Source organism: Talpa occidentalis, unplaced genomic scaffold (assembly GCF_014898055.3).
Source record: "Talpa occidentalis isolate TD23 unplaced genomic scaffold, MPIMG_talOcc4v2.1 talOcc4.10, whole genome shotgun sequence".
Taxonomy (NCBI): domain Eukaryota; kingdom Metazoa; phylum Chordata; class Mammalia; order Eulipotyphla; family Talpidae; genus Talpa; species Talpa occidentalis.
The window spans coordinates 89,971,256-89,998,495 of NW_023600993.1; the positions used below are offsets into that span (position 1 = coordinate 89,971,256).

Here is a 27,240-nt window from a genome sequence, read left to right on the forward strand (position 1 = left end):
GGAGCGCAATATCCACGACTTAGTGGTTTTGTGTCTCACCGCAGCCCTGGGAGGTGTGTGGCTAGGCTAAGCAGCAAACTGAGGGTCACAGAAGTGAAAGGCTCCACCACAGTCACACAGAGGGCCAGCCATAGAGTCTGGTTTCCAATGGGATCTTTTGAATCCAACTTGGGCACCTTGCTACCCCACTATCCTGGGGGCAACTGGTCAACTACAGGCTCTTCTATGGAAGACCAGCGGCCAGACCATGGCCACATCTGTGGGCTGCATTGCAAAATCTGCAACACTCAGGAATATGGGGTTCGAGGAAAATAAGACCACTACTAATATTCATACAACTCATCACCCTGGCTGTGCCAGAGGGACTAAGCACTTCATATTCATCAGCTCCTCTAATTCTCACACTGATTAAGCCTCAGTATGAGAGGGGAGAGGACTTGGCAGGGCCAAAATTTGGACCCATGTCTGGGGGACTTCGGGATTCCTCTCCAAAGGCAGTACTCCTCCCTGCCCCACCTGCTGGCTGCCCAAGAAAGCAACGCCCAGGGACAAACAGCAAGAACAATAATAATACTCTTGTTATTATGTTTATGCCACACTGAGAGCCTGGGGAGTGCTTCCACAGCCATCCATCCTATTTTGCTCACAGTTGCCATCCATCCTATTCTGCTCACAGTTCTGGGGCTTCTGGCATCACCAACCAGGCATTACAAGGACCCTGCCCAGAGTCACACACGTGTTGTGAAATCTTCAGCAGCCGTAAATCCCATGGCAGAGCCACGGCCTCAGGGTCCAGCACTCTTTGCTGTATCCCTTCCACCCTCTGCTCTTACCCCAGCCAACAGAGGTCACGTTCTGGAAAGCATGGTCAGAGCCACCTCTCTTGAAGCCACCAGAGGTCTGGGAAAGGCTGAGGTCCCACTTCAGTTACACAGCCAACCTCAAGGTCAAGCACACTGATTCTGGGGTCACTCAACAATAGGTGGGTTTGATTACCATAGTTGCATAGAATCAGGTTAACCCATTTCATCCCCCTGTAAAATAGCAATGATCAGAGTACCTGTGTCATAGGTTGATGGGAAGACTGGAAAGAGAGATCTATGTGAAGAGCTTTACCTGCCTACGGGATTGATGGTGATTGTTAGTCCCATCTTGATGGTGATTGATTCACTTATTCAGAAGCAGCTGTGCTCGTGCAGTTGTGCTAGGGTCTGAGAAGATATGAATAATGTGCAGGCTGTGCCTTCAAAGAATTCAGCCTAGGGAATGGGAGCAGACAAGCAAACAATTCCAGGGTGTGAGACACGTGTGATAACAGAGGTTCTGAAATGTACAGAAATGCTGTGGGGACCCAGAGGACAGAGAGGACATCGAGTCCTTTGTCCCAGCCCACCTGCCTTTCCTTCTCCCTGAAGACCTAACATCATCCCCACTCCAGCTCCTGGGAGAGCCTTGAGAAATGCCTGGTCCATCATAAATCTGAATTATCATTATCATTATTGTTGATTTTATTATTATTTTACAGCCTAAAAGATTATCTTTATTTTATTTAGCTTGTTTGTTTTGTTTCTCTATGTGCCACAGATGAGTAAAATCATATGGTGTTTTTCTTTCTCCATCTGATTTATTTCACTCAGCATCAATCCCTCTAGGTCCATCCATATTGTTGCAATGGCAGGATTTCATCTTTTACATATATTTATATATAGCTGAGTAGTATCCCATTATGCATCTATACTACATCTTCTTTAGCCACGCATCTGTCATTGGGCACTTAGGTTGTCTCCAGCTTTGGGCAATTGTAAATAGGAAACTGATTTTTGCTGTTTAAATCCCTGATCTATCATAGGAAATTTTAATACTTAGAAATATTTACAATAGGATCTTTTGAAAGATATATTCCCTTAAAAACAATAACCAAACAAAAACTCTAGAATGCCAGAGTCCTCACTCCCTTCTTCTTTTTAACCTTTGTACAACCTGGGGTTAGAGAAGGTACATGGCTTGCCCTCCGGTCTTATAGAGAGCACGTAGCAGAATCGGGATGAAACCATGTAATTACACATTCACAGGCTGTCTTCAATGATTCATTAAAAAAGAGCAGTTTGCCCCAATCTGGAATCAAACTGATGTTCAATTCCTGATGATATCTGGACTTAACCCATCATGGTACATCCACTTGCATCACTTTCCACTTGCATCACCTCATCTGATCATTCCCACCGCCAGCAGAGGAGGGCGGCATGATTGTTCCCAGTCACAGACAAGGCTCTGAGGGGTAGGCATGGCCGACCCAGGGCCCAGCCAGCGGTGCCACTGGGGACTTCCAACTCCAAATCAAACATTCTTTTTGCTGCACTGCAACCCTGAACGACTGAGCCGTGTGAGCATCCCACACCCTGTGCATGTGCAAAACATTGCTAGGAGTGTGTGTAATGAAGAAGGACTAAGCAATTTTCTGATTCTAAATTCTACTGAGACATTTCTCCGACCCACAGAACTTCTCAGCAGCAGTTCTGGACAGGATACTTCAAGAAAAGCATGTCATCATTTTAAAATCATTTTTAATGCTTACCATCCAGGCGATTGTCATCTTTGGGGAAAGAAATCATAAAAATGAACTCTACGTTTTTTCTTATCTCCTCTGTTCTCCCCCACCTGGTCTTGCACAAGCAGGGTGACCTTCCATTGGGTGACAAGTATGTCGTAAGTGAAACGTTTACAAGCACTACAGGAATGACCTGGTGCCTCGCCCACCTCATTAGAATTTCTAATTGGGGTGTGTAGGAGAGGCTTCTATAAATGGTAAGGCGATCCCCGGCAAGCCTGTCTCCCCATACTGTCCGTGCCATTCTGACACAGCCCGGAGAAGAGGCAGAGGCAGGCGAACCATGGCTGGTGAGTGCGTGGCATCTTCTGTACCATCTTCCTTGTTGGAAGCCCATGCTGTTCCTGAGCCAGCTGGAGAGGCCAGAGTGTCGGCCTGGCACAGCCTGCCTTGGGGCTCTGAACGCTGGAGCTTAGTATTTTAAGATTGTATTCAGAGGCACCTCGCGCTCCGTGACTGCCTAGACCTCTGTCGTGGTCCTGGGGTAGAAAAAGAGGCTTGGAATGTGGTTGTGAGTAATGGGCAGGTATTCCACGTGGTTGGAGGTCGTGTCCCCTTAGACAGATGGGCAAGCTTGGCCCTGTCCAGCCAGTTGGTACCTGCCTCCCGTGTTTCTCAATGATGTTGTACTCAGCTGTCAGTAACACAGGCAAAAAAAAGCACATCTCAGAACCACAAGGGAGTGAGAAAGTGACAGCGTATAAGTTGATTTAAAGGAAGCCATCAGCAGCGCTGGAATGCTCCTAAGTAAACTGCACGTCAGGAGGCGCCGGCAGGCTCTTTGAAGTGGCTGGATGAGCTGAAATCTCCAGGAGGAGCAGGTGTGCCCCAGACCATCCCTACCAGCAGCACCGGAAGGGGGGGGGAGAAAGAACAATAAGAAGCGCAGGTGCTTTATCTCTGCGGTCACTGTCGAGGATTCGGGCTCTGGTTAGACAGGGCCCCTGCTAAGAACCATGCTAATTATTGCTTGTCGAGGTGCTCGGCCTCGTGGGTTGACAGCGACGCCAAACCCAAACAAGGCATGAGTCAAACCTGTAAAATATTGTGAATGGCGGTCAGGACCGCAGGAAGGTTTGCTAAAGAAATAGCTGAGCAAGATGCAAAAGGCAAGCACTGGTGACTTCCGAAATCATGAAGATCGAGACAAGGTAGTTGCAAAGCCACCCCCATTTCCTCCTGTGAACACGCAGCTTTGCAGGGTTTCTAGGAAGAGGAGTTTTGGCTCCCGAGAGCAAGTGGGATGTCAGCTGCCGCCCCCCAGTCTCCCTCCCTCCGGAAGGAGGAGGAGGTGCAGGAAGGAGCAGTGACTTACAGGGGTCACGCAGAGTTGGTAGCAGAGTCCAGACGAGGTCCCCACAGTGTCCTGTCCACTGTGTCCAGAGTGCAGAGCGGGATGCTCACGAGTGCCTGTGACATCCGCCACACAGGAAAGCAACGCTGAGCCTGGTTTCTCATGTGAACTGTCTCCAGCTGCTAATGCTTCTAGGCTGCAGGTTCCTAATGTCAGGATGAAGGGCTTGAAATTAAAGGACTTTCAGGCTCCTTCCAAGACTGACGGTGCTCTCTCCAGGAGAGGGAGCAGGGATATGAGAGCCAGAGAGCCGGGGCTCAGCTCTAGCCGGGCAGGGGAGAGGTGGTGCAGTCATATCACTCTGGGGCCTCTACAGTGGGCCCAAGAATAACCTGCTCCCCTGAGCCCCATCTGACATCCTGAGAGCCCCAGTGTGTCCATGCCTGAGACACGGACCTTGAGTTGGGTTTGGCTGGGAGGTCTTTTGTGGGACAAGGTGTGTTCCAGGCAGAGGGAAGAGGGAAAAAAATGTGGGTCTGTGGACAGATGTGACTGAGGGAACTATCCTATGTGCGTAGCTGTGAGAGGCCTGTGTCCAGCTCCTAATTTAGGAGCTGTGTCCATGCCTGGCAGACACTAAGTGGTTAGAGTTCAACATTTCATCAACCAGAGATGTTCAGAGGACAACAGAATGCGGACAATCACCTGCTGGGAGAAAGTCAGTTTTTAAGAAGGCGGGGAAGAAACAAGTAAATACCTTCACTCTCTTAATTGCCACAGGCGCCGCAGCTCCTAGCTTTGCAAGCAGGACGAGCACAGTAACTGTTTCTCGAGTGAGTGACGTTACGAATCTGACCCTCGAGAAAGAAGCCGTGTGAGGCATCGAGGGGGACACAGAGATGAGGAGCTGTGGCCTCTGGGGACTCAAAATCAGATGGCGCTTAGTGACACTACCTCATAGGCAAGTGGCCTACAGAGTGCACTGTCCCCAGACTGTATGACAGGCGTAAACCAACAGGAGAAGGAGATGAACCTTGGCTAGGATTTGGGATACAGAAGACCGCAGGGCGCAGATGGCACATGGTCATGGACCTTGAGTTGGATTTGGCTGGGAGGTCTTTTGTGGGACAAGGTGTGTTCCAGGCAGAGGGAAAAGGGAAAAAAATGTGGGTCTGTGGACAGATGTGACTGAGGGAACTATCCTATGTGCGTAGCTGTGAGAGGCCTGTGTCCAGCTCCTAATTTAGGGTTCTTGTTGGAATCAACAAGGGTCCAGTGATTCTGCCTCCTGCTGGAGGGGGCAGCTGGGCTGTGGGGGTTGGGGGGAGCTGCTGGTGGTAGAAAGAGGCCTGGCTACATTCTGCAGGGAGTGGACAGCATCCTCTGCTGGTGGCCCAGAGTGGACAAGACACAGACATTGAGCCCAATGCGGAGGGGAAGCCTTGAGCCCCAGCCCCCAAGATATTTGGAGGCCCCAGATCACAGACCTTGGGGTACACACCTGAGCCAAGCCACGGAGGTCAGAACTGCTGTTCTAGAGACCTGTTGTTCAGCCAGGGTGTGAGCTTTCTGGCCAACTACTTCACTGGGCGGAGCACTGGCCCTGGCTTCTGGGACTTGCCTTCTTGCCCTCACACCCTGATCTGCAGAGGGTCTGTGATGTTCTGGGCTGTGGGTCTGTCACAAGGCATGTTGTCCAGGAGTTAGGACAGCCGCAGCTCTTTCTCCTGCGGAAGTGGTCAGGAACTTCTCCCGGGCCCCTCCCTCTCTGTGAATCTCCAAGAATATGCTGGGCTCCCCATGCACAGGGCAACTCTTCTCTCCAGCCAGCTGGCCCAGAGCCAAGCTTGCCCTCTCTCTGACCTGCACTCTCTCTGCACTCTCCACAGACCACCCCTCTGGCTCAGAGACTAGGGCTCCAGCTACCTGGCCTTTGAGATGAGAATGAGCTGCCTCTTCTCTGCCTAGCCCGGTGCACTTCTTTCACCTGGGGTGCGGCTGCTCCCTGTTCTGCAGACACAGACCTGGCAGCTGTGCCCCACCTGGGCCAGGGCTGCCCGTGATTCAGCTGCCACCTAGGATTGCCTACGGAGGCAGAGGAGTCAAAGGGCACCAGTGCATGTTCAGAGACTCACTAGATTGACTCAGCATTGTCCCTACCTGTTGAGTGATCTTGGTCAGATTTCTTAACCTGTGGTCTCAGTTTCCTCACCTTTAAAATAGGGTTATCCACCTCATCGGTGCTCAGTCTGCACAGATTATTACTTGGAAACTTCTTTCATCTGCCTGTTTTCTCCTTGCCTTGGGGATCTGAAGAAAAGCCCTGTGAGATGAAGTCCATTCCCTAATCAAGAATGATTCCCACAGGGACCAGTACCACTGAGGGCCTCCCCACCACCCTCGCCCCCTCATCAGGCCTCTCACAGGGTTCCAAGTCCCCAGCTCTGAGACTGCTCACCTTCTCAGTTCTGCCTCCACCCTGCTGGCTGTGCACACTCCCCCGAGGGAGCAGCCAACCTCCTCCCCAGGGCCCACATTCAGGCCTGGGGTGTGCGCTGATAGGAAATGCCTCCTTATCTCTTAGGAGTTGAGCGAACACACCCCAGGGTGTTTGGAAGGGGATGTTGGAAAGAATCTGCATTTCTCTCCCTGAGACTGATTTTCCTCCTTGGTAAAAAGAAGACAGGGTCCCCTCCCCACCCCGACTTCCCTCCCAGAGCTGCCAGGTGGCTCCAGTGAGATAAGGTGAAGGAGCTCTGGAAAGTGTAAGGTGGTGGTTCTGTCTCAGCTGCTTATGGGAACCACCAGGAGAGCGTTAGATAAAGCACAGTCATTCCCTCTTCGGAGAGGGGACATTCCAAGACCCCCAGTGGGTGCCTGAAGCCTCCCTATAAGTACTATTTTCTCCTAAACATACTTACTGAGGGTAAAGTTGACTTTATAAATTAGGCACAGTAAGATAGTAACAATAACAACCAATCATAAGGCAGCACCGTTCTAAGAAGACACTGTAATGAAGGTCACACGTGGATGTGGTCTCCTCAAAATGTCTGTTACGCAGTTGTATATCATGGTGGACAGCGGAACGGAAACCTCAGAAAGCATAATTGTGGGTAAGGGGGGCTACTGTAAGCCGTCCCCAACCCAGAGCCATGCCCAGAGATCCCAGAGGCTCTCATTTAATTGGTCCATGATGGGGCTCGGGCAAAACTCACACTCTACCGGTGACTCTTGCGTGCGATTCTCTGGCCTCAGAGATCACACCTGTCTTTGAAACAAAGTGCACAGAGAGGTCCTCCTTCCTTCTCTGCGTCTCCCTGGCCGGGTAGTATCGAGGCAGGCAGTAGGCTAGGGGTGTCCCTTTCTCCCTGGCAGCTTCCTGGAACTGTGCCTAAGTCACCATCACCACAACCACCTTGACTGTGCAGCGTGGCAGTGGAGTCCATGTGGTGAGGCCGAACTGGCTCGCAGTCTGGTCCGGGGTCCAGGCTTTGCGTGAGCAAGTGACATTTGGCCAGTGATGTCACCTGAGCGGACCTCCCAATCTCTCTTCAGTGAAAAGGGAGTTCCAGCACTCTAGGGTGTGTAACTACTGAAGGACACTGTGCAGGTAAAGTGCTTAGCACAGCGCCCGCACCTCCGAGGGCCTCGACGTGAGCGTTTAATGCTCACAGCTTCTTTGTCCTATGTGCTTTGGCCATTATGTAGGGGACCCCAAAGCACTTGTCTCCCCACTTTCAACCTCGGGGGGCCCAGCTGCTAGGGGCGGGCACCTGTTGGAACCCAAAAAGAGCCCCACAAGAGAGGAAGATGTTCAGGTCTCACGATCTCCTTTCTATAGGTGAGGAAGTGTCAGTCAAAGACACTGAGTCTCTGGCCCAAGCTGCTCAGGGCTCCTTCCCCTTCATCCCAGGAGCCCACCAGCCCTTCCCTCAGCTGCCCCAGGACCCCCCACCCCCACTTCTGCCATCTTCCTATGACCTGGATGCCAAGCAATTGGACCACCATGCTGTACAGGGATAGAAAATATCTGAATGTCAGGGAAAAGGCCCGGGGGGGGGGGGGGGGGGGGGGGGGAGAGAGAGAGAGAGAGAGGTGAGTGCGAGAGCAAAGCACCTGTGTTCTTGGAGCCAGCAGAGGGGACCAGGAGGCCAGGACTGGAGACCTCCCTGTGCCCGGAGGGGAGGGGCGGCAGGTGGGAACGACATCCCTCAGCCGCCAGGACCTAAGATCCAGTTTCGGGGCCAAATGCTGCTTCTGAACTGCTCTCTGAACTCAGCAGATGGCTTCTGTTTTCCTCCCTGTAACGTGGGCATGTGGGATTACATCAGTCTTTCCCAGTGGCCAGTTGCCACCCATTAGCAGGTTGTGAAATCAGTTTAGTGGATAGTGACCAGCAATTTTTTTAATATGAAGTAGAAAGAGAAAATAATCAGTACAATATATATAGTCAGGTCGAATATTATTTTGTGAAAGTCTGGGCCACTTAGCGACCCTGTACTTCAACACTGTGCAGACTGTACTTGTTAAGGTGGTCTCTGTCCCAAAAAGCCTGAAGACACTGGGTAGAGTATTTCAGTATTTTATCAGCCCCAAGTGTCTCCGGAAATCTGTGAGATAAAAATGTCTTTGTCTAGAGAAGGGTCACCTGGAAGAGTGTGGGCAGGCAGGGAAACCAGCCCCACCCGCTGGAGTAACTGTGTGTCATGTTGGCCCACCTGCCAGCAGCTCTGTGGTGTGGTCTTCCCAGACAGGAGGTGAAAACCCCAGTCACACACCTGCAACCTCGTCACACTCAGCCAGAGTCTGCTGGGGTGATTCACGACGGAACCAAGCTGATAAGGACCGAGACGGCTGACTAGTGACCCCCTTCACCGTCTGGAAGCTGCTCTGCACTTTGCACGTCACCCCTGCCCACGGCGCACTCTGTGGCGAGGGCGCCAAGTCATGTATCCGTGACTAGGTTTGTCTGCGAATGACAGTGAAGCCCCAGGTAACAAGACCTTCCTTACACAGCCGGTCTGCATGGAGGCACTTCCCGGCAGGCGAGGCAGCCATTCCCAGGGGCTGGATTCTGCCCAGTTCCCCACTCCATGTCCCGAGGGTATGGCCTGGAGCTCTGTCCACACCACACCCACACTCAGGCAGCAGGATGGAAGAAGAGGGCAATATGCAGGCTAAAGGCATTTGTCAAAAAATTTTTTTTAAATAATTGAAATTTCAAAAGAATGGAAATCAGGGTACAAATGGTTGCTTGTGGGTATTCACAACAGCACAAGAGGCCAAAGATAAAAACAAGCTAAATGCCCCTCAGCTGTTGTATGGGCAAAACCATTGCTTTATCAACCAAAATATGACATAGCCACATGATCAAATATTATTTGCTCATAAAAAATGCATGAACAATGTACCAATAAATGCCACATGGATGAACCTTGAAACAATGTAAGTCAAAGAAGCCGGCCCTAAAGCTCACATATTTACGCAAGTCCATCCAGGTGAAATGTCCAGAATAAGCAAATCCATGGGCACAGAGAACAGGTTAGGGGCTACTGTTAGGGGGGATGGAGAGTGGCTGCTAGTCAGCAGGACTGAAGGTCCTGCCTGGATCCCCATTCTAGGATGATCTAGGGACCACGGCAACAGGGGAATGCCAGCTAGACTTGTGTTGAGAATTCTGGTTCTGCCAACTATTGATATAAGATAATATGACCACAAATAGGATATTTAACTCTCCAAGTATTGGTTTTCAGTTTCCATAAGAAATCATCAATCAAGTTAGTGTGTTAAATGCCTTGAATACTATTAGCTGCAGTTGACTTACAGTAGGCTGGCAACAAATAAGATTCCTGCTGCTCCTCACCCTCCAGCTCAGGGAAACCTTGTGCATCCCACTAGGACCCTATTGGGGAACAAGTCTCCTCATGCTGAATGGGGCTCATGTTTGGTGTTGGGAGTGTCAGTGGGGATCATCGCAGTGACCCGAGGCCACAAGTGAGACAGGCAAAATGCCCCTCACTCCTTCCGGTGGCTCTGAGCCTAAGGCACCCAGGAGCTCAGTTTTCTCTGTCTCATTTCCCCCCTGGGAAAGTCACTGGTCTTTGGGATGAAAGGGAGCAACCTCTACCATTGACAGGACAACCTCTACCACTGACAGGACAATCTCTATTACAGCACAACCTTGGCAGAGTGAAAAAGGGCATGGGCTGCTGGAGGGGAGGCAGATGCAAGCTATAGATGTAGCATCCCTCACCCCTTCCTCGTTCCCCTGTGCTTGGTGGAAGCTGTCTGGGCACACATTTTCCGCTCTCAAGGAGCACATGCTCTAGAATATGAGTCCACCTGGGAGAGGAAAGCATGCATCTTTTGGGGCTTGGGAGGGGGATGAGAATTCTGGGGAGACTCATGTGATCTGAAGCCATATGTTCCTTTGAGTGCAAAACAAGACAGAGAGTAATGCTCTACCAAATCTCAGCTGGCAGGGATGCACAGAAGGTAACAAGCATGGTTGGCAGGAGGCAGAGGCTTAGAAAGATGGGGCCATCACCCTAGGGAGGCTGGCATCTAGTAGCCGCGCTCTGCCTGGCCACGTGAAGGCCCACGTCTGTATTCTCTCCGTTCCATATTTACGTACAGGAACGTCCACCATCTCTCTTCCCTCCCTTAGTCCCTTTGTCCTATCTTCATTCAATAGACACTTGGTGATTGCGTGAATGCTTTGTTTTCCCTGAGATTGTTCAAAAACAATGATTTACCCTCATAATAGCTATGTGTATCCAAATGATCGGATGTATTGATGAATGAATCTTTAGTACCCTGAGCTGGTGGTAAGTTCACCTCCCGAGCCCCCCTCTCTTTGGCTCACCTCCCCAGAAACTCTGCCTTTCACTTGAAAGAGTATCTATGATGAATCTGTCCTTTCTCCAAAGTTCCTAGAGCAGGCGACACCCACCCCCTCCCCACCCCAGGTATGGCCTAGAGTCTTGCTCTCTCCCTGCCTTTATCTTCTGTGATAACCAAACATCCCACCTGCTCCCCTACCTTGGGCCTCTCTCCCCGCTGGCTGGGAAGCAGGCCATTCCAATTGCACTTGACAAAATTCTCCTTCTTTAAGATGCAGCATTTTCAGTCTTTTCGGATCTCTTCTGATTCCTTCCTGCCTAAATCTCCCAGTATCTTTTATTGAGAGGAGATCAGATACACCCTTTCCGTTGTTCATTCTCACTTGTTTGCCTTACCCGCTGCTGAAGCTCTTTGAGGGTTAAAACTGCTTTTTAATGTATTTTTATACCCTCAACATTGTCCTTACCCAGTGTGCTAAGAAGAATAGGGTCTCCATATATGCTTATTGCACGAGCACCCTGTACTCACCTGTCCTTATGGACTAAAGTTTCCCCTGTATTCACAGGGATCATTGCATGAAATTAGTTTCTTATTTGTTCATTTAATTCCTTCATTCGCTGGCTTATGCAATTGTACTAGTGCCATCATGCCATATGCTGGGCATCGGAATATAAAACCAAGAAGGACATTCTGATGAGACAGACACATAAAGACAAGAGTCACCCAGGTGTGGGGCTGCACCGCCCATCCCATCACCATGCGCCTCATCATAAAAACAGAGGCCAGCTTGGCTTGAGAGGCCTGGGTGGCTGGTGCCCCGAGCAGAACCTCAAGGAATAAAATCTCTCAAAAGGCTTAAGTAGGTTAAACTCCTCCCACATCATGGACTCACTCATAAGTCCTCAGTTTAGCTCCACAATCATGTGAGAAGCGGTGATGGGGAGGGGCTGGCTTGGGAGATGTTGGTCCTCAGGGTCTTATCAGTGATCTCAGCACCGGAGTCCTAGGCTACCGCGCAGGCAAAGGACAGGCACCGTGCAGAAACCAGCTGGGCACTGGAGTGGTGAGGGCACTGTGTGTCTAGGAGATGCCAAGGGAGAGGAAAGTAAACCAAACGAGGTGAATGATGTGAGGGAAGAAGTTCTCTTTGTGTCCCATCCACTAGGGATGGCACTAAGAGTGGACAGAAAGTGGCACTCAGGTGACACAGGTCTCCTGGCTTGTGCCCTGAGCATTGGGGGTCCTGTTCCCTGAGGGCCGAATGGCAGCTGGCTGGCTGGAAGGAAGCTGGGAACAGTGTGTGGGAGGCTCAGCGGGCTGAAAGGGCAGAGGCGGCCAGGTGGTGAGAGGCTTGCCGTGCTCCATCAAGGTCTTTGGATTTTTATGCGACTCTTTCTAGAAGTTTGGTTCTGCCCTGACTTAGCCCCGCCCCAAAGTTGATCTTTTGGTGACTTGCACTTTTTCCCTCTCTCCACCATTCCTCGCCTCCCAAGATATGAGCAACTCTTTTTTCTCTCACAGCTTTGCAACCCCAAAATATTAACTGGCAAATAAGCGCCAACCGGCAGGCGCATCACACAGACAAGTTCTACAGCAAGCAGCTCATCCTGAGGCGAGGCCAGCCCTTCACATTTTCCTTCAGATTGAACCGAAATCTTGACTCTGGAGAGAGTCTGGAGTTCATCACCTCCACAGGTACCTGCTCACCCCCCTGCGCCCACACACACCTGAGTAGCCCATGGGGCTGTGCATCTTAAGGGGTGATGGCAATGACCCCGGGATCACTGGGCTCTGAGCTCTAGCCCAGCTCTGCCGCTGACTCCCATGTGAGCTTCTGCCTATGTCTGAGCAAGGGATTTGGTCTCCAGGGGCTGTTTAGTTGCTTCCAGCAGTGTCACATCCTGCTTCCCTGAATGATGTCCCCCAAAGGGCCCCTCAGTGGCACTGGAAGCTGATGGCTCCCCACATTCTTCTCAGCAAGGCTTGGCTTCCATTGTCCTCTGTCTTCTTTTACAGGACCTGCCCCTTCAGAGTCAGCCAGGACGAAGGCTGTGTTTCCACTCTCCGGTGGCGCAGGAAGCAGTGGTTGGAGCGCACAGCTCGTGTCCAACCAGGACAACATTCTGAATGTCTCCATCTCCTCCCCGGTCAATGCGCCTATAGGGTTTTACACGCTGGATGCTCAGATCTCCTCCCAGGGCAACAGGTCTGCTATGAAATTTGGATCCTTCATATTGCTCTTCAACCCCTGGTTGCAAGGTAAGCGCCTAACCACCCACACTCCCAGACTTACCTAAGCAGCACCCAGGGATGGGAGATGGGGGAATGATCCTCACAGACTCAGGCTTGACTAGGGAAAGTTTGCGGGCTGCGGGAAGAACACAGAAACTAGTCATCAGAATCCATTCTCAGAATCCCCACTCTGCCACTCACCCAACTGTGTGAGTCTGGGCATTCCCTCTGCCTCCTGAGCCTAAAATTCCTCTCTATTGCTTGAGCACCTTGCTCTTTCCTCTGGAACTGTTGCAGAGATCTCATAAGCTTTTACACACTACACAGTATGGTGCAATTATAAGGGACAATAACCACAATACAATTTTGCAACATGGAGATTGCTCCTGTCTGAAGTCTCATTCCTGGGGGCTCATTTTCAGAACCTCAAGTCATCCCAGGTTTTCCTTCAAGCTCATAGTACCCAAATGAGTTGGCAGCATTATAGCCCAGCTTTGGTGGAGATTGAGAGAAGGGCTGCAGGTGCGGTTTGCTCCAGCCCCCAAGTCTACCTTCAGAAATGAGGAGAACTGGTCTCTACAGTCTTATGTAGGATCCTATTCCCTGATATCTGCTTTTTGTGTCAAATAGCTGATGGCGTCTTTATGGGTAACCAAGCTGAGAGAGAGGAGTATGTTCAGCAAGATGCTGGCATCATCTATGTGGGAAGCGCAAATCGAATTTCCATGGTTGGATGGAACTACGGACAGGTAAATAGCAGATAAGGTCCCTAGAAGCTGGCTTTAGAGATAGGTGGAATTGCCCAAATCTGTCCACTTGAGACAGCTTTCTATTCATTCATTCATAAGACTCTTACTGACCACCTACTATATGCCAGGCTGTGGAGCACACACTAAGGATACAGGAAATGAATAAGCCTTGCAAAGCCATAGCCTCTGAGTCTACAGAGTTCCCAGGTGTGCTCAGCCTGGAAACCTTTCAGGGACACCGCCCCCCACCCCCTCAGCCTTTTCCATTTTCTAAGACATAAATGAAGGCATTAGAATAAGGTCCCTTGCACAGGACACCTAGGCAGGTACCTGCCCTGCCCTTCTCCAGGCTCCATTCCGTAGTTAACCAGAGCAAGTCTGCCGTATGTTTTATATGTTGGATTCTATGTCAGATGTTCATGGGAAGAAAGACAAGAGAAGAAAAAGGTAAAGGGCACAGAGCACCTCTGGGGGTGGAAGGCAGGCTACTTTTGATGGCATAAGCCTGGGCACGTCTCTGTTAGGAAAGGCTTTTTGATCAGAAACATGAAATAGGCAAGGGAGCTAGATAGGGATCATGGAGGGGAAGGCCTGGAGGCAGAAGGAACCGCTCAGTGCGAAGGCCCTACAGCAAGAGAGAACTTGGTCTCCATTTGAGAAGATAAGTCTTATTTTTGTGAAAAGGGCATCAAATCCCTCTTTTAATGAGATATTTTATCTTTCTAATGAGTTCCCGGGGAGTCTAAATAACATACTCAAGATGACAGTCAGAGCTGGATGGGAATTTTGAGATGAGCTGGCTGAGCCCTTATTACACAAACGAGACACAGAGGCCCCCACAGACAAAGTGACTGGTTCCCACCGTGAAGGTCAGGGCCACTGCCTCCAGGGCCACCGGCACCTGGCTCCTGCAGTGAGGGCCGGATGAGGCTTCAGGGTTAGAGACTTGGTAGCTGTCAGTTCTGGAGGCCCCCAAGTGAAAGGACCCGAGCTGTCCCCGGTCCTCAGCAGAGGAGCTCCAGGGCCCTTAATCAGTCTGCACCGCTCATCACTTCTTTCTCCATAACCTGTGATTTCCATTCTGAACAGTTTGAAGAAAACATACTGGACATTTGCCTCTCGATTTTGGATCACAGCCTGAATTTCCGCCGTGACCCCGCGACAGATGTGGCCCGCAGAAACGACCCCAAATATGTCAGCCGGGTGATGAGTGCAATGGTGAGTGGATCGGAAAAACATAATAACTGGCTGTTAGCATGCATCAGCTCCAGCTGTGGGCCAGGCACCTGACTCTGCATCCATCTCACTGGAGCCTCCAAGTGTAGTCCACGCTGTAACCATTCCCACATTGGCCACGGGGCGCATGCGGCCCCTCAGAGGTAAAGGAATTTCCTGGCACACACGGAGAGTGAGTGGCAGAGGCAGAACTGGACAGTTAACTGGCTCCAAAGTCCTTTCTACTGTGTTGTGAGGCCTTTCTCAGATGCCAAGAGAATTGTCCCCTTGGTTCCTGGAGAATGACAACCTGGGACTGGTCATCACTGGGCCTCCCAGAGGGAGGGGCCAGGTTCCCAAGTGAGCATGAAGGTACCCTCCTTTGCTTTGCCCCATCCCCTCCACGAAATAGAGGAAGAATGTTGGCCAGGAAGACAACAGGTCAGACTTCCTGTGACCTCGATGGGGAAAAGGAAGCCCTGGGGATGCAGGTGGCCTGCTCACAGTACAGTCAGGCTGGACAAGGCCTCCAACTGCCCATCCTTTCTACTCACCCAGTTCTTCCATTTACGAGTCCTGTCCTTACACACACACACACACACACACACACACACACTCACATACCCCTAAAACCCCGCAGGACCCCATCTCCCTGCACTCTGTGTGGAGAGAGCACCTCCATCCATCGGAGAGTGTCCAAACATGGGATCAACCTGCTCAAACATTAACCAATTAAAAAAGCCAAAAGTCAGAGAATTCTTGAACTTGAACTCTCTGAAACCCAGTAATTACCCAGACTTGTCCTTAAATTGTTGTTAGTGGACTAGGCATTTCTCAGTCTCTTTACTTTCAGATTAGAGAATACCCGTGTTAATGAGCTAGTTGTGTATTAAGAAATTTGAACCTGTCGACTACAAGATAAATATGCTGGAGTAATCAGAGAGGGCTTCTAGAAAGAGCAGAGTCTTCCACTGACAACTGGGCAAGGAGTCAGCAGGCAGGGGAATGTAGAGACACTGCGGAGACAGGTGGAAGCCAGGGTGGCCGGAGAAGAACAAGGAGAGGAAGTGGGGACTCTGCCACTTGAAGAGTCAGGTGGCCGGCCGGGTGGGACTGAAGCCAAGGCTAAGGTGAAGGGAAGCTGGCGTTCATAGCGCTATGAAGTGAGCCTCCCTGATGGAGAGGGTGTGGAGGCCAGCCGGCTCCAGCAGCTGCTGACTCACTCTCAGCCTCAGGACAAACCACTTTATCTTGGTGCCAATTTCCTCAGCCACACCTCCCTGCTGCTCTCTTCAGGCCTCCTGGTTGGGCTGGGCCAGGAGCTAATTATGGCCTGTGCAGGGCTTTGAAATGCTCAGCTTTCAGCCAGAGATCACCCTGCTGATTACCACTTCTGTGCTGGAGCTTCAGTGACTCAGGAGCTGGTTACGGAGAGGAGGCACGATCTTCCCTCATCGAGGAGGCCTCATCTTGCCTGATGCAGCTATTACAGCCTAGCCCTCTGGAAGGCGGTGTTGGGCTCCCCACCACATGGTTGTGCCCTGGGAGGCTGGTAGGCCTTTCCTGGCAAGGACCCTTCTGTTTCCAGAAGGCTCTCAGAGGCCTTGCCGCTTCTTGACACCCACAAAATCAGGGAGTGGGCCTCACAGGCGACAGGTGGCAGAGCCCTGGAAGATCCAGCCCAGCTTCATGCTGTACCCTTGGGAAAAATGCTGTTCAGAGTTTTATAAACTCTGAAAACTTGGCTCCCGGAAGAATCTAAGAGCTTTTTTCTCACTTTCCCTGTATTGGAAGGTAAAGAACTAAGAAGACAGGTGAATTGACTTGCCCACAGTCAGCAAGCTGACAGGCAGCAAGGGTGGACTTATCACCCAGGTTTCTCCTTTTTTTCTCTTTTACCTTTTCATTGTGGAAAAATTCAGGCCCACACAAAAGTAGAGGGGAAAATATGATGAACTCCTATATGCCCATCAGCATCGGTGACGCTGGTAAAGGTGACCCACACAAAGCCAGTCTTGTTTCATTTTTGTCCACCCCCCTCCATAGAAGATTTGATAAATCCTAGCCATCACATCATTTCATCCATGAGAATTTCAATACGTGTATCTAAAGGACCATGGGACTCAGGTCTCTTGATTCCTAGGCCACTGCTTTCACACTGCCTCGTGGCTGTGACTTACACAAAAATCACACCTTAAGTTGAATGCATGATAGAATGAATGAATGAAAAGCAATATTCCACCTTTATTCTTCCCAAGAAGAAGTTAGCTGCTAAAGTTCTAAAGTAACTTTTAGAAGACCAGCACACCAAGAAGAGTTTCAAGCCAGAGATCCCCAAGCCAGACATCGAGTACTGGCTGTGAGTTCTGGCAAGAAGCCCTCTGAGGCTGCCTTTTGACCCTGTCTTGCCACTGAGCTGTAAAGCCTCAGTTTTCCATGTGAATCTGCTTCCCAGGATACATGGGTTGGGTCAACCAAACCCCCTGGGATCATTGTTACAACTATGGTCCCAAATGACCTCGGGATCATAGGTCTTTCCTCCACTCCGTACTCTATCCCCTGAAGTCTGCAGCTCACTCTCTGTCCTAACTCACCTGAATTTGTTTCCTGCCCAGGTGAACGGCAACGATGACAATGGTGTGATTTCTGGGAACTGGAGTGGCACCTACACAGGTGGTGTGGACCCCAGGATCTGGAATGGCAGCGTGGAGATCCTCAAGCAGTGGAGGAGCTCTGGCTTCAGGCCAGTCAAATTTGGCCAGTGCTGGGTCTTCGCTGGGACCCTTAACACAGGTGAGGTGACTTGCATGGGTCAGTGGGCAGCAGTGGGGTACCCCGCGTACCATCTCTGTGGCACCCCAAGTCCTCAGACTGTCCTTTGACTCACAGTGCTGCGGTCTGTTGGGATCCCCTCCCGAGTGATCACCAACTTCAACTCGGCTCATGACACAGACCGAAACCTTTCTGTGGATGTGTACTATGACTCCTCGGGAACACCAGTGGAGAGGGGCAGTGACAGCGTGTGGTGAGTGTCCCAGAACACCCAGCCTGAGCAGCTCCTTGCTCTCCCCAGCCCCTGAGGCCCAGCTCCAAACACAGGCTGGGAGGTGAGAATATGTGAGCACATGGTTTAGAATGGAAAGGCTGATGATGCTGATTACACATCTAGAAAGACCCAAAACAATCTGTTTCGAGGCATAAATGTGCCATGTGCACCTGCATCGATATACACACACATATGTATAATACAAAGTAGATGCCAACTAGAAGCAGGTTGTCTAAGGTTTATAGACATACCTGTAACTTCATATCGCAGAACAAATATATGAAATATTGTTACGGCTATGTAAGGTCATACCATACGCCAAGTTATTATGCGATACAACTAAAAGGGATTGCCTATACCTGTAGGTACAAACAGATATATCTGTGTGTTTCTCTCTGTAGAGGACTACATGCATATGTCAACCATCCGTTGTTTTATCCCTCTCACAGGACACACACACACGTGTCACTCACAGGCATATGTACAGCTGGATAACCCAATAGCAGATGTCATCTTATTTCCAAATGTTCAATATAGAGATAGTCCATATAAGCATTCTTTATTACTCCCACAATTGGTAGATCCCAATTTCCTGAAATGCGCTTAATCAAAGGAAAATAAAAATTAACAGAAAAAGCTCTCAGACAAATAAATAACAACCCACATCAACAATACAACTGAGTAATTTAAGCCTCCCTTCCCTCCAGAGGAGAGCAGTGGCTATGTAATTGGCCCAAGGTCACTTGGATTCTAGGGGAAGAAATAACTTGGGGTGTTCTTCCTTGATCTTCAATACACACTGATTTATAGCAGATTTTGTTTCCCAACTTCTCACAAAACACAGTCTTTTCTTCCCTCTGTTTTTTTCTTGTGTTGTGTCCAAAGCCTCACCGCAACCTGTTCTGATCGCTGAGGCAGTGCCAGTCCCGGCCTCAAAACAGGAGGGGACTGACCCAACAAGAAGGCTGGTTTGGGAGGAGATTCCTGGAGGCATAGCCCTCTGCGATTACCCTGCGTGCCAGGGATTGCCCAGGGACTGGAACGCAAAACCTCAGTCCCTCTGCTGAAAGCATGGCTGGCGCCACTGGGGACAGACTGGGGACAGGCTACGCCATTCGGAGAGACTCGTTAACCATCTGGATGGTGTGTGGTGAGCAGGGAGTGATTCAGACAGTAAGCCCCACGGGAGCTCAGGAAGGCGCCACCCAGGGAAGCTGCCTGGGAGCAGGAGGTGAGGCTTCAAGCCGCAGTAGGAATTCGTACCCGGACCTCTTGGTTACTGGTTCAGGCCACCGCACCACATGATCTTTATATTTCATTCCAAATGTAATCGCCTAGAGGCAAGTGTGGACCCATAGAGACATTTTACATGTCTCCTCTGTCTTTTTTTTTTATTATTATTATCGTTATGGGGTTTTTTTTGCCTTGTTAGAGGGTGTCAAGCCAAAAGCCTTAATTGTCTGCTGGGAGTCTCCTTGCCCCTCATCCTCATTCCCACCGGTCTTTATAGAACCGACCTTAGACAGCAGTGGGAGCCGATGGTCCCTCTATGCCCAACTCCCTACCAGCTGTGGGTTGAGGGGGGCAGTGGGAGGGAGGAAGACTGTCCTCCTAAGCCCTCGTGCTGGCCCCACCGCCATCTTGTCTAAGACTAGTGTAAGCATTTCACCTTCCTGTCCCCAAGTAGCCCCACCTGCGGGGTTAGCCTCCTATACCAGGTGTTCACATCAGTCTCACACCAGCTGTAATATTTTGATTCTCCACAACTCCGGCTTACCCCACCTTATGTATGGGAGCTACTGATGCCGCCCCATCCTCATAGATGCCACCTGAGGGGAGAAGTTGCTAAACCACAAGTCACTTTCTGCCTGGAGTGAAATTACTAACCTATAATTATAAGAACCAAGTTTGGGCTTGGACAGAAACCTTCCAGCTGAAGCTTTGTATGTTGTCAATGTTGCGAGCTTTTAGAATCTTGTCCAGATTCGCCTAAAGTAATAGAATATGAGGATCAAATGAGGTTAAGCATCTGAAAGTGCTTAATAACAAAGGCAGCAGCGACTAGTAATTTATTGAGCACCTGTTGTATACCCAGCACTGTGCTAAGTGCCTGCATTACTCCTCAGAAATAATGAGATAGCACGATCACAGCCATTTCCATTTTATAATTGAGAATAGTCACATACTGAATAATTTACCCAAGGACATGTCACTAGGAAATGGTAGGATTTGAACTCAGGCAGCTTTGCTAACTATAAAGCCCCAGAGAGATGCTAGAAAGTGTTACTATTCCTGACTGATGGTTGAGAAATCTTCTCTGACCTTGAGATTTTCCAGAGGGCTTGGCTGGACATGGACCAGGGCTCCAGCAAGGCTCGTCCTTTTCTACCCAGTGGGATGGAGAAGAAGCTGGGTTCTTTGGTTCTTTAACTCACACTGAGTTAACATTGTCTCAGGGGTTCTGTGAGGAGAAATGACTCACCTAAAATCAAACTGAATCCATGTCCGAGCTGGGAGTGGTGGGAAATAGCTTCCTTCGATGGACTCTTCCCAGTGACAGAACGTGAACACAGGGAGAAGCAGGGGAGACAGCTGGAGACTGGGCACAAACAAAACAGGAACTTCACTTATGTTCCTCGACTTTTCTCCACCTTGATTTCCTGTCTATAAGATGAAAGGCTAAAAGGGAAGTTCCTTCAAATCTCCTATCAAGTCACATTCACGGCATCTGGAGGAAACATATGTATCTAGGCCATTCTGCTCACGCCAATGGTTTGGCGTAAGGAGAACAAGACCCCAGAGTATTCACTTCCTGAGAATCAGAACGCTTTTGGGTGAACTAAGTCTGGGGTGCTTCTTTTATACTACCTCTCTTCTGGGCCAGTACAAGGAGCCTCTGGGATGTGCTTGGTCCCCAAACAGCACATTTAGAGTACTTTGGCCAACGCTATCTTTATCTTGACATTTCCAGCCTCTTTCTTCATTCATTTGACTTGATTCCCGGATTTCTAGGACCTGCTCTGCTTGCAGACTGTATAGCACCCTGACAGGGAGGTATGTGGGCATCACCCAGCCCTGTGGTCAGCGAGATGGGCCAGCCAGTTCTGGAGAAGAGCTGTTTGCCCTGGTGCCTTGGCCCAAATCCCTATCTCCTGACATTGCCTCGCCACGACCACCAACCTCTGCCCAAACTTAGCCCACCCCCAGCACCTCTGGAGCACCCCACTCAAGACACCCCAGACCCCAGAACAATCCAATGCAGCAAGCATGATTATGTATTGGTGCCAGACCTGGTGCTAGAAAATTCCTAGAAACAAATGAGCACCTGCAAGGCTTACGACATCTGTACTGTCACCTTCCAGAAGGATGGCCCTGACCTCTCTACCTTAGTAAGAGTCTTCCTTCTTCCCACTCATGTCTTTGGTTGGTGTTTTTTAACTGTCTCTTTCTTCACCTCTTATGAGAGCCTGTTCTGCCTCGTTTCGGAGTTGACTCTTCATATATTCCTTTGTTCCCTGGAGGGCACAGCAGAGAGCCCTGTTGCTCTGAGTAGACTTGGGGATGCTTCTAACTCCCCTACACCTGTACAATGTAGAGCTCCCCTCAGCACACCTATCTTATCTGGTCCCTGCAGGAAATTCTTACATCACAAAGACAACTTTTCCTAATCATAAAATAATAAATAAATAAGAGTCATTAGGAAAATCAGTACCAAAAGAAAAACATTGATAACATTTTGAGATAGATCCTTCCAGACATTTTGTGTGGTTGACATTCAGACACTTAGATATATTTGCATTGAATTTTAATTACCCAAATAGAATCAAGTTAAACCATCTATTTTAAAATTTTTAATATTTACCTGGGACAATAAATAACGATAGAGAGTTAGCAGCATGGTCTCTGCCTGGGTTCAAATTCCACTCTGCCTATTTACTTGCTGTGAGACCTTGAACAATTCATGTCACTTCTCCGTGCTTCAGTTTCCAGAACTGTCAAGTGGAGATAATAATTTTTCTTATTTTATAGGAGTGTTGCAAAGATTAAATGAGTTAATATATATAGCAATTAGAAGACTTACCTTTCTCTGTTGACACTACATTAGCTATTACTGCTTACATTTTTATATAATATACATTTTTAAAAATACTTTGTAATTATAGACTTATAGAATAGAAATGAGTAATTCTCATTATAGGAAATGAAAACATTACTGAAATAAATAATTTAAAATTCACTTCAACGTGTACCAATTACACAATATCCACCCAAACTGTTATTTTAGGGATGTTTACCTAAAATAATAGAATCACTGGAGACTTTTTCTGATTTTTTTTTTTTTTTGGTGTATAATTTTCTGTTTCAAATAGGTTCATCACTTTTATTTTTTATATGCTAATACAGCTACATCTGTATCTACACACTATTTTGGAAATTGCTTTTCTTATTTGAGGGTCTATTTTAAATATCTTTCTATGAAAAGGCTAGCTAGAGTTCACTCATTCTTTTGGACAGCTGTGTGATATTCTGGCACGTGGCTGTGTCAATTTATCCAAATATTCCGTTATTGGTAAACTTTTCTTCCATTCCTTTTGCAATTACAAGCCATGCTTCAGTAAACAGCATTCCATATACTTCCATGTGCACGCATGTGAGTGTTTTTATAGAAGTTTCTGGAAGTGGAATTACTGGCTCAGTGGGTATGTAGATGTTTAAAGATTTTTCATACTCATTGCCAAATTACCCTCCACAATGTCATGCCAATTTAAACTCCCACCAGCGGTGTATGACAAGGCTTGTTTTCCCACACCTGAGTATCAGACCCAGATGCTTAATCTTTGTCAGGCTAATAGGTGTAATGGTTTCTCTTTGTCATTTTAATTTTCTGTTAATAGTAGTGAGGTTAAAACTATTTTCATATGTGTAATGATCATTTGTATTTCTTATGAAAATTGCCTGCTCATTGTCCTTTATTGTTTGAGCTTTTCTTTTGTGTCTTTCTTATTGATTGTTACACACATTTTAATATTAATTATAGTAAATCTCTATCTCGGGTAGATGTTGCATATAAATATTTTTACTGCATTGTTGATTTTTAAAATCTTTTTTCCCTTCTTCAGATTTTCAGATAATTTTTCCTGATCTATTTTCAAGTTTTCTCTTTCTTTGTCATCTCTATTTTACTAGTAAACCCACTAAACTATTTAAATTCAGATATTAGTCTTTTTTCCACTTAAGAAATTTCCATTTGTTTCTTGTTTTATAATTTCTATTTCTCTACTAAGAGTTTCTCTCTTTCCATTTTTTTTTAATGAGACTGTTTTCCTTTATTTCATTATAATAACAACTTTAGAGTCCTCGTCCAATAATTCCAACAGCTGGATTACCTTAAGGTGAGACCCTGTCAACTGTCCCTCGAGGATCAGTCACTTACTCTCTGCGGGTTGAGTCAGTTCGGACTGCATCCTGACCTTGGGTGTGTCTGGATTCTGTTCCTTTGTGTTAGCAATCCACCTAGGGTACCCTCGGCTGCACAGTGGTCTCACCTGGGGGTGGGGGTGGGGGGCGCAGGCTCAGGTCCCAAGGGCGTGCTTTATCTGTAGCTGAGCTGCTGTGGTCCGTCTCGTACTTGCAGGTCTCAGAAATGCCCCAGAGGCTTGGGCAGAGCTGACATCCAAGTCGTTCTCTAGGGACCCTGGCTGACAGGCTCTGTTTCTTAGTTCCTGGGATCAGAGAGATACGAGCTATTGGTTTTTTTTCCTGCCCTTTGCTTTACCCCAAATGTGGCCTGTCTTTAAGACAAAGTCACCAGAAGGGCAGTTCTCCCCATGCTGACCACTTTCTCCAAGTGGACTCCCCAAATCGTCCTGCTTTGTTTCCTCTCAGTGGCTGTGTCTCCACCGACACCTCGTCCCGCACCCCAATCCTAGAGTTTATTGTTATCTGGGAAAGGGACCATCTATAGGATCTTACTTCTCCATACTAGAGTCAGAGCTAGTTTGATTGTTTATTGATTTGTTTGTTTAGTGGTATATGCAAGTTTAATGTTTTTACCTAGTCAAATTTATCAGTCTTTTCCTGTATGATTTCTGAAATGGGCACTCTGCTTAAAACTATCTTTTTTTTTTTATTTTAAAAGATTTATTTATTTATTTATTTATACAAGCACTGGGTACAGTCAGAAGCACGGGAGGGTGAGAGAATTCACCAGAGCCAGAGCGGGGAGCAGAGCAGGCAGAAGGACCGAAGTACACTGCTGAGGGGAGCAGCGGGCGGCAGGAGAGGTCTGCACGCCATGCGGGACCCTCCTCTGGTGGCCGGGGAGCAGCCAGGGATCGAACCGGCGCTGCAGAGGCTGCGGGCGGCTTCGCAACCCAGCGCTCAACTGTTGCGCCACCGGGGTGGCCCTAAAACTATCTTGTCCACATCATGAGTATAAAATATTTATTTTTCCAAGTTGGATAGAACCAGGATTTATATGGGGCTTCTGTTTTCTCCAAGTAGGACCAGCAGCTGCCAAAGTCCATGTTAGAGGTAGTTGCAGTGGGAGTGGAGAGAACAGAGGGCAGAAGCCCGGGGTGGAATGGACGAGAGCTTGGTTAGTTGGCCGTGCTGGGGAAGAGCAGCTGTGGTTGAGATCCACAGATTGGGAGGCCTGTGTGTCATTCTCCAATCCAGACCACAGAGGCTCTCCGGCCCCCAGCCAGACTGTCACTCCCACTGCTGCCCCGTTCATTTCCAGCCCACAGGAAACACAGTCGTGTCCCCCCAAAAGGACCCACAGGTGACAGCTGTATGCGTCTGCCTGGTGGGTCACCGGCTCTAATGTCAGTCCACTCTTCCCTCAGAAGGCACTAGACCTGGGCTTTGAAGATAGGCATAAAGTTTCCCCCATGTCTGAAAATAGAACAGTCTTCTTCGGTATGATTTAACACATTATTTTGGGAGTCTAGAAATGCTATTGCCATTAATTTACATGAAAAAGTTTTTGAGACTTGCCAGACTCAAACAATAAAACCGGGTCATACTAATTTTGGACAGTGGAGCAGGGCAGGACATAAGGAGGGACTGGTACTTGGGTATAGATTCTGACACTGCCATTGTTAATTGTTTCTTTTCTATGAGCCTCAGTTTCTCTTTTAATGAGATGAACATAAAAATAGTAACCTAGTACTTTGAGGATTTCAGGAAGACAATGCTTGGCACCAGAGCCCACCCAGCCTGCACTCACTTGGTGCATATGCTACATCAGATCAGACATGCGTTACTTTGCCACCACCTGCTGTGTGGCCTGGGGTAGGCTCTGCAGCCCATGGTTCTGTCTCACAGGAACTTCCACGTCTGGAATGAAAGCTGGTTTGTGCGGACTGACCTGGGCCCTGCATACAACGGATGGCAGGTTCTGGATGCCACACCCCAGGAGAGGAGCCAAGGTAACCCCTTGCCAGCCTACCACCTGCCCCCTTTGCTGGGTTTCGTTCTAAATTTCAGCCTCTCGATACATTCCAGTAGTGGACAGAACACAGGAAGGAACCAGATATCCTTCCACTGGATCCCAGCACAGTGGGATTAAAAGAAAGATATTTTCAAAGTAGATTTCCTCTACTAATTTCCTTTGGCTCGGCTGTGGTTTAAATAAGTGCCTCCCCTGTGCCCACACGGCTGCCATCGCTCCTGCAGAGGCCCCGCACGTGCCAAGAACAAGGGAAGGAGCCTTCCTCTGCCAACAATGAGTCCCTGCAGGCTGCCAGTAGCCACACCCTCCCAGCTCAGAACCTGCCATCTCCCAGTGCCTTGGGGGTCCAGCCCAATTCCTGGCTCAGCTTGAGGCCTCTCTGACCAGGGCACCTGCACCCTCTCATGTCCACATGTGCGCCTCTGCCACGCCAGCTCTCCTTCGCGGCCCAGGCCTCTCCCTGCCCCTGAGCTCCCACTCCGGCCTGTCTCCTCCTCTCCCTGCAGAGCTGGGCTCCCCGGCTCTTCCAAACTCTCTCCTCTTCCCTCCTCTGGCCTCTAGAGCATGTCTTATCTGTTACCTTCACCTGGAGTTTGTTCTTTCAAAGTTAAAAAGAAACTAGCAATGGGCCTCCCTGGTGGTGCAGGTGGTTGAGTGCCGCACTGTGAAGCTGTCCCAGCCTCTGCAGCGCCTGTTTGACCTGGCCGGTCCCACATGGCGTGGCAGACCTCTCCTGTCTCGCCCGCTGCTCCCCTCAGCAGTGTATTTCATCAGTCTGCCTGTTCTGCTCCCTGCTTTGTCTCTGGTGAATCCTCTCACCCTCCCACACATCTGGTCTGTACCCGGGGTCTTATATAAGAATAAATTAAAATCTTTAAAAAGAAAAAGAAACTAGCGATTAAAGTAATATGGGCATGTGGTCAAAACAAATTTCAAAGTGTTCTAAAAGGACCTACAATGAGAGTTACATCTTACCTCCCCCCCCACCCTGAGTTACTAGGTCTGTGGGTAGCTGCCTGGTTGGGGTGGGGTCCACCTTCCAGGTGTTTTCTAGGCCACTATGTTTCAAACGTTTTACTGCAACACATTAGTGCTTATAAAATCAAGCCAGTGTGTTGTGAGCATCATTTTAAGAAATGAAATGGGATGGCGTGGGAAGGAGGAAAAGCAAAGAAAAGGTCAGGTGCACTGGTCACACTAAGAATAGGTACCGGCAATAAAAATTTCCTATGAAACTTTTATTTCTGTGTCACATATGTGCCATGAGACAGAATCTTTTTCTTTCTGGAAGTCATGGTGGAAAAAGAGTTGAAATCACTGCTCCAGGCATATAAAATGTGTGTATGTGTATGTTGTTGCTGTTGATTTGCTTTGTAACCACAAATGGGATAGTACTCGTTTCTTTTCACAGCAACTTGCTATTTTTTGGCTGGGCACTTCATGAGTAAAACTATCTACACCTATCTCTATCCACCCCTCTATCCACCCATATCTAGCCAGCCATCATCCATCTATCTGTCTCTCTGTCTCTCTGTCTATCAATCAATGGATGAATCAATCGGAGCTACCTGCGCTGAGTGCCAGAGGAGGGAGGTGGTGGTCAGGGCAAGTCTTCTAAGAATCGGGGGGCTGTGATTTGGGAAGACTGGATTACAGAGGTAGAATAGCACAAGACAGAAAGACCTCCCTCTTTAGGAAACAGACCAAGGGTCAGCATGAATGATGCGCCCACAGAATGCAGAATCAGACCAGTCTTCTGCGGAGGGGGAGTCTGACCAGGGAAGGTCTATACCAAAT

General features: G+C 48.9%; 1 protein-coding gene across 1 annotated transcript in view; it reads left to right on the top strand.

The window, feature by feature from the left end:
- The first annotated feature begins 2,891 nt into the window (after positions 1–2,891).
- TGM3 (transglutaminase 3) overlaps positions 2,892–27,240 on the top strand; it is a 34,479-nt gene continuing 10,130 nt past the window's right edge. Inside the window, exons 1-8 of the mRNA XM_037521296.1 lie at positions 2,892–2,898; positions 12,267–12,440; positions 12,762–13,004; positions 13,608–13,726; positions 14,816–14,944; positions 17,557–17,734; positions 17,831–17,966; positions 25,317–25,420. Of these exons, the coding sequence (XP_037377193.1) occupies positions 2,892–2,898; positions 12,267–12,440; positions 12,762–13,004; positions 13,608–13,726; positions 14,816–14,944; positions 17,557–17,734; positions 17,831–17,966; positions 25,317–25,420 (1,090 nt within the window). The remainder of the gene's footprint in view (positions 2,899–12,266; positions 12,441–12,761; positions 13,005–13,607; positions 13,727–14,815; positions 14,945–17,556; positions 17,735–17,830; positions 17,967–25,316; positions 25,421–27,240) is intronic.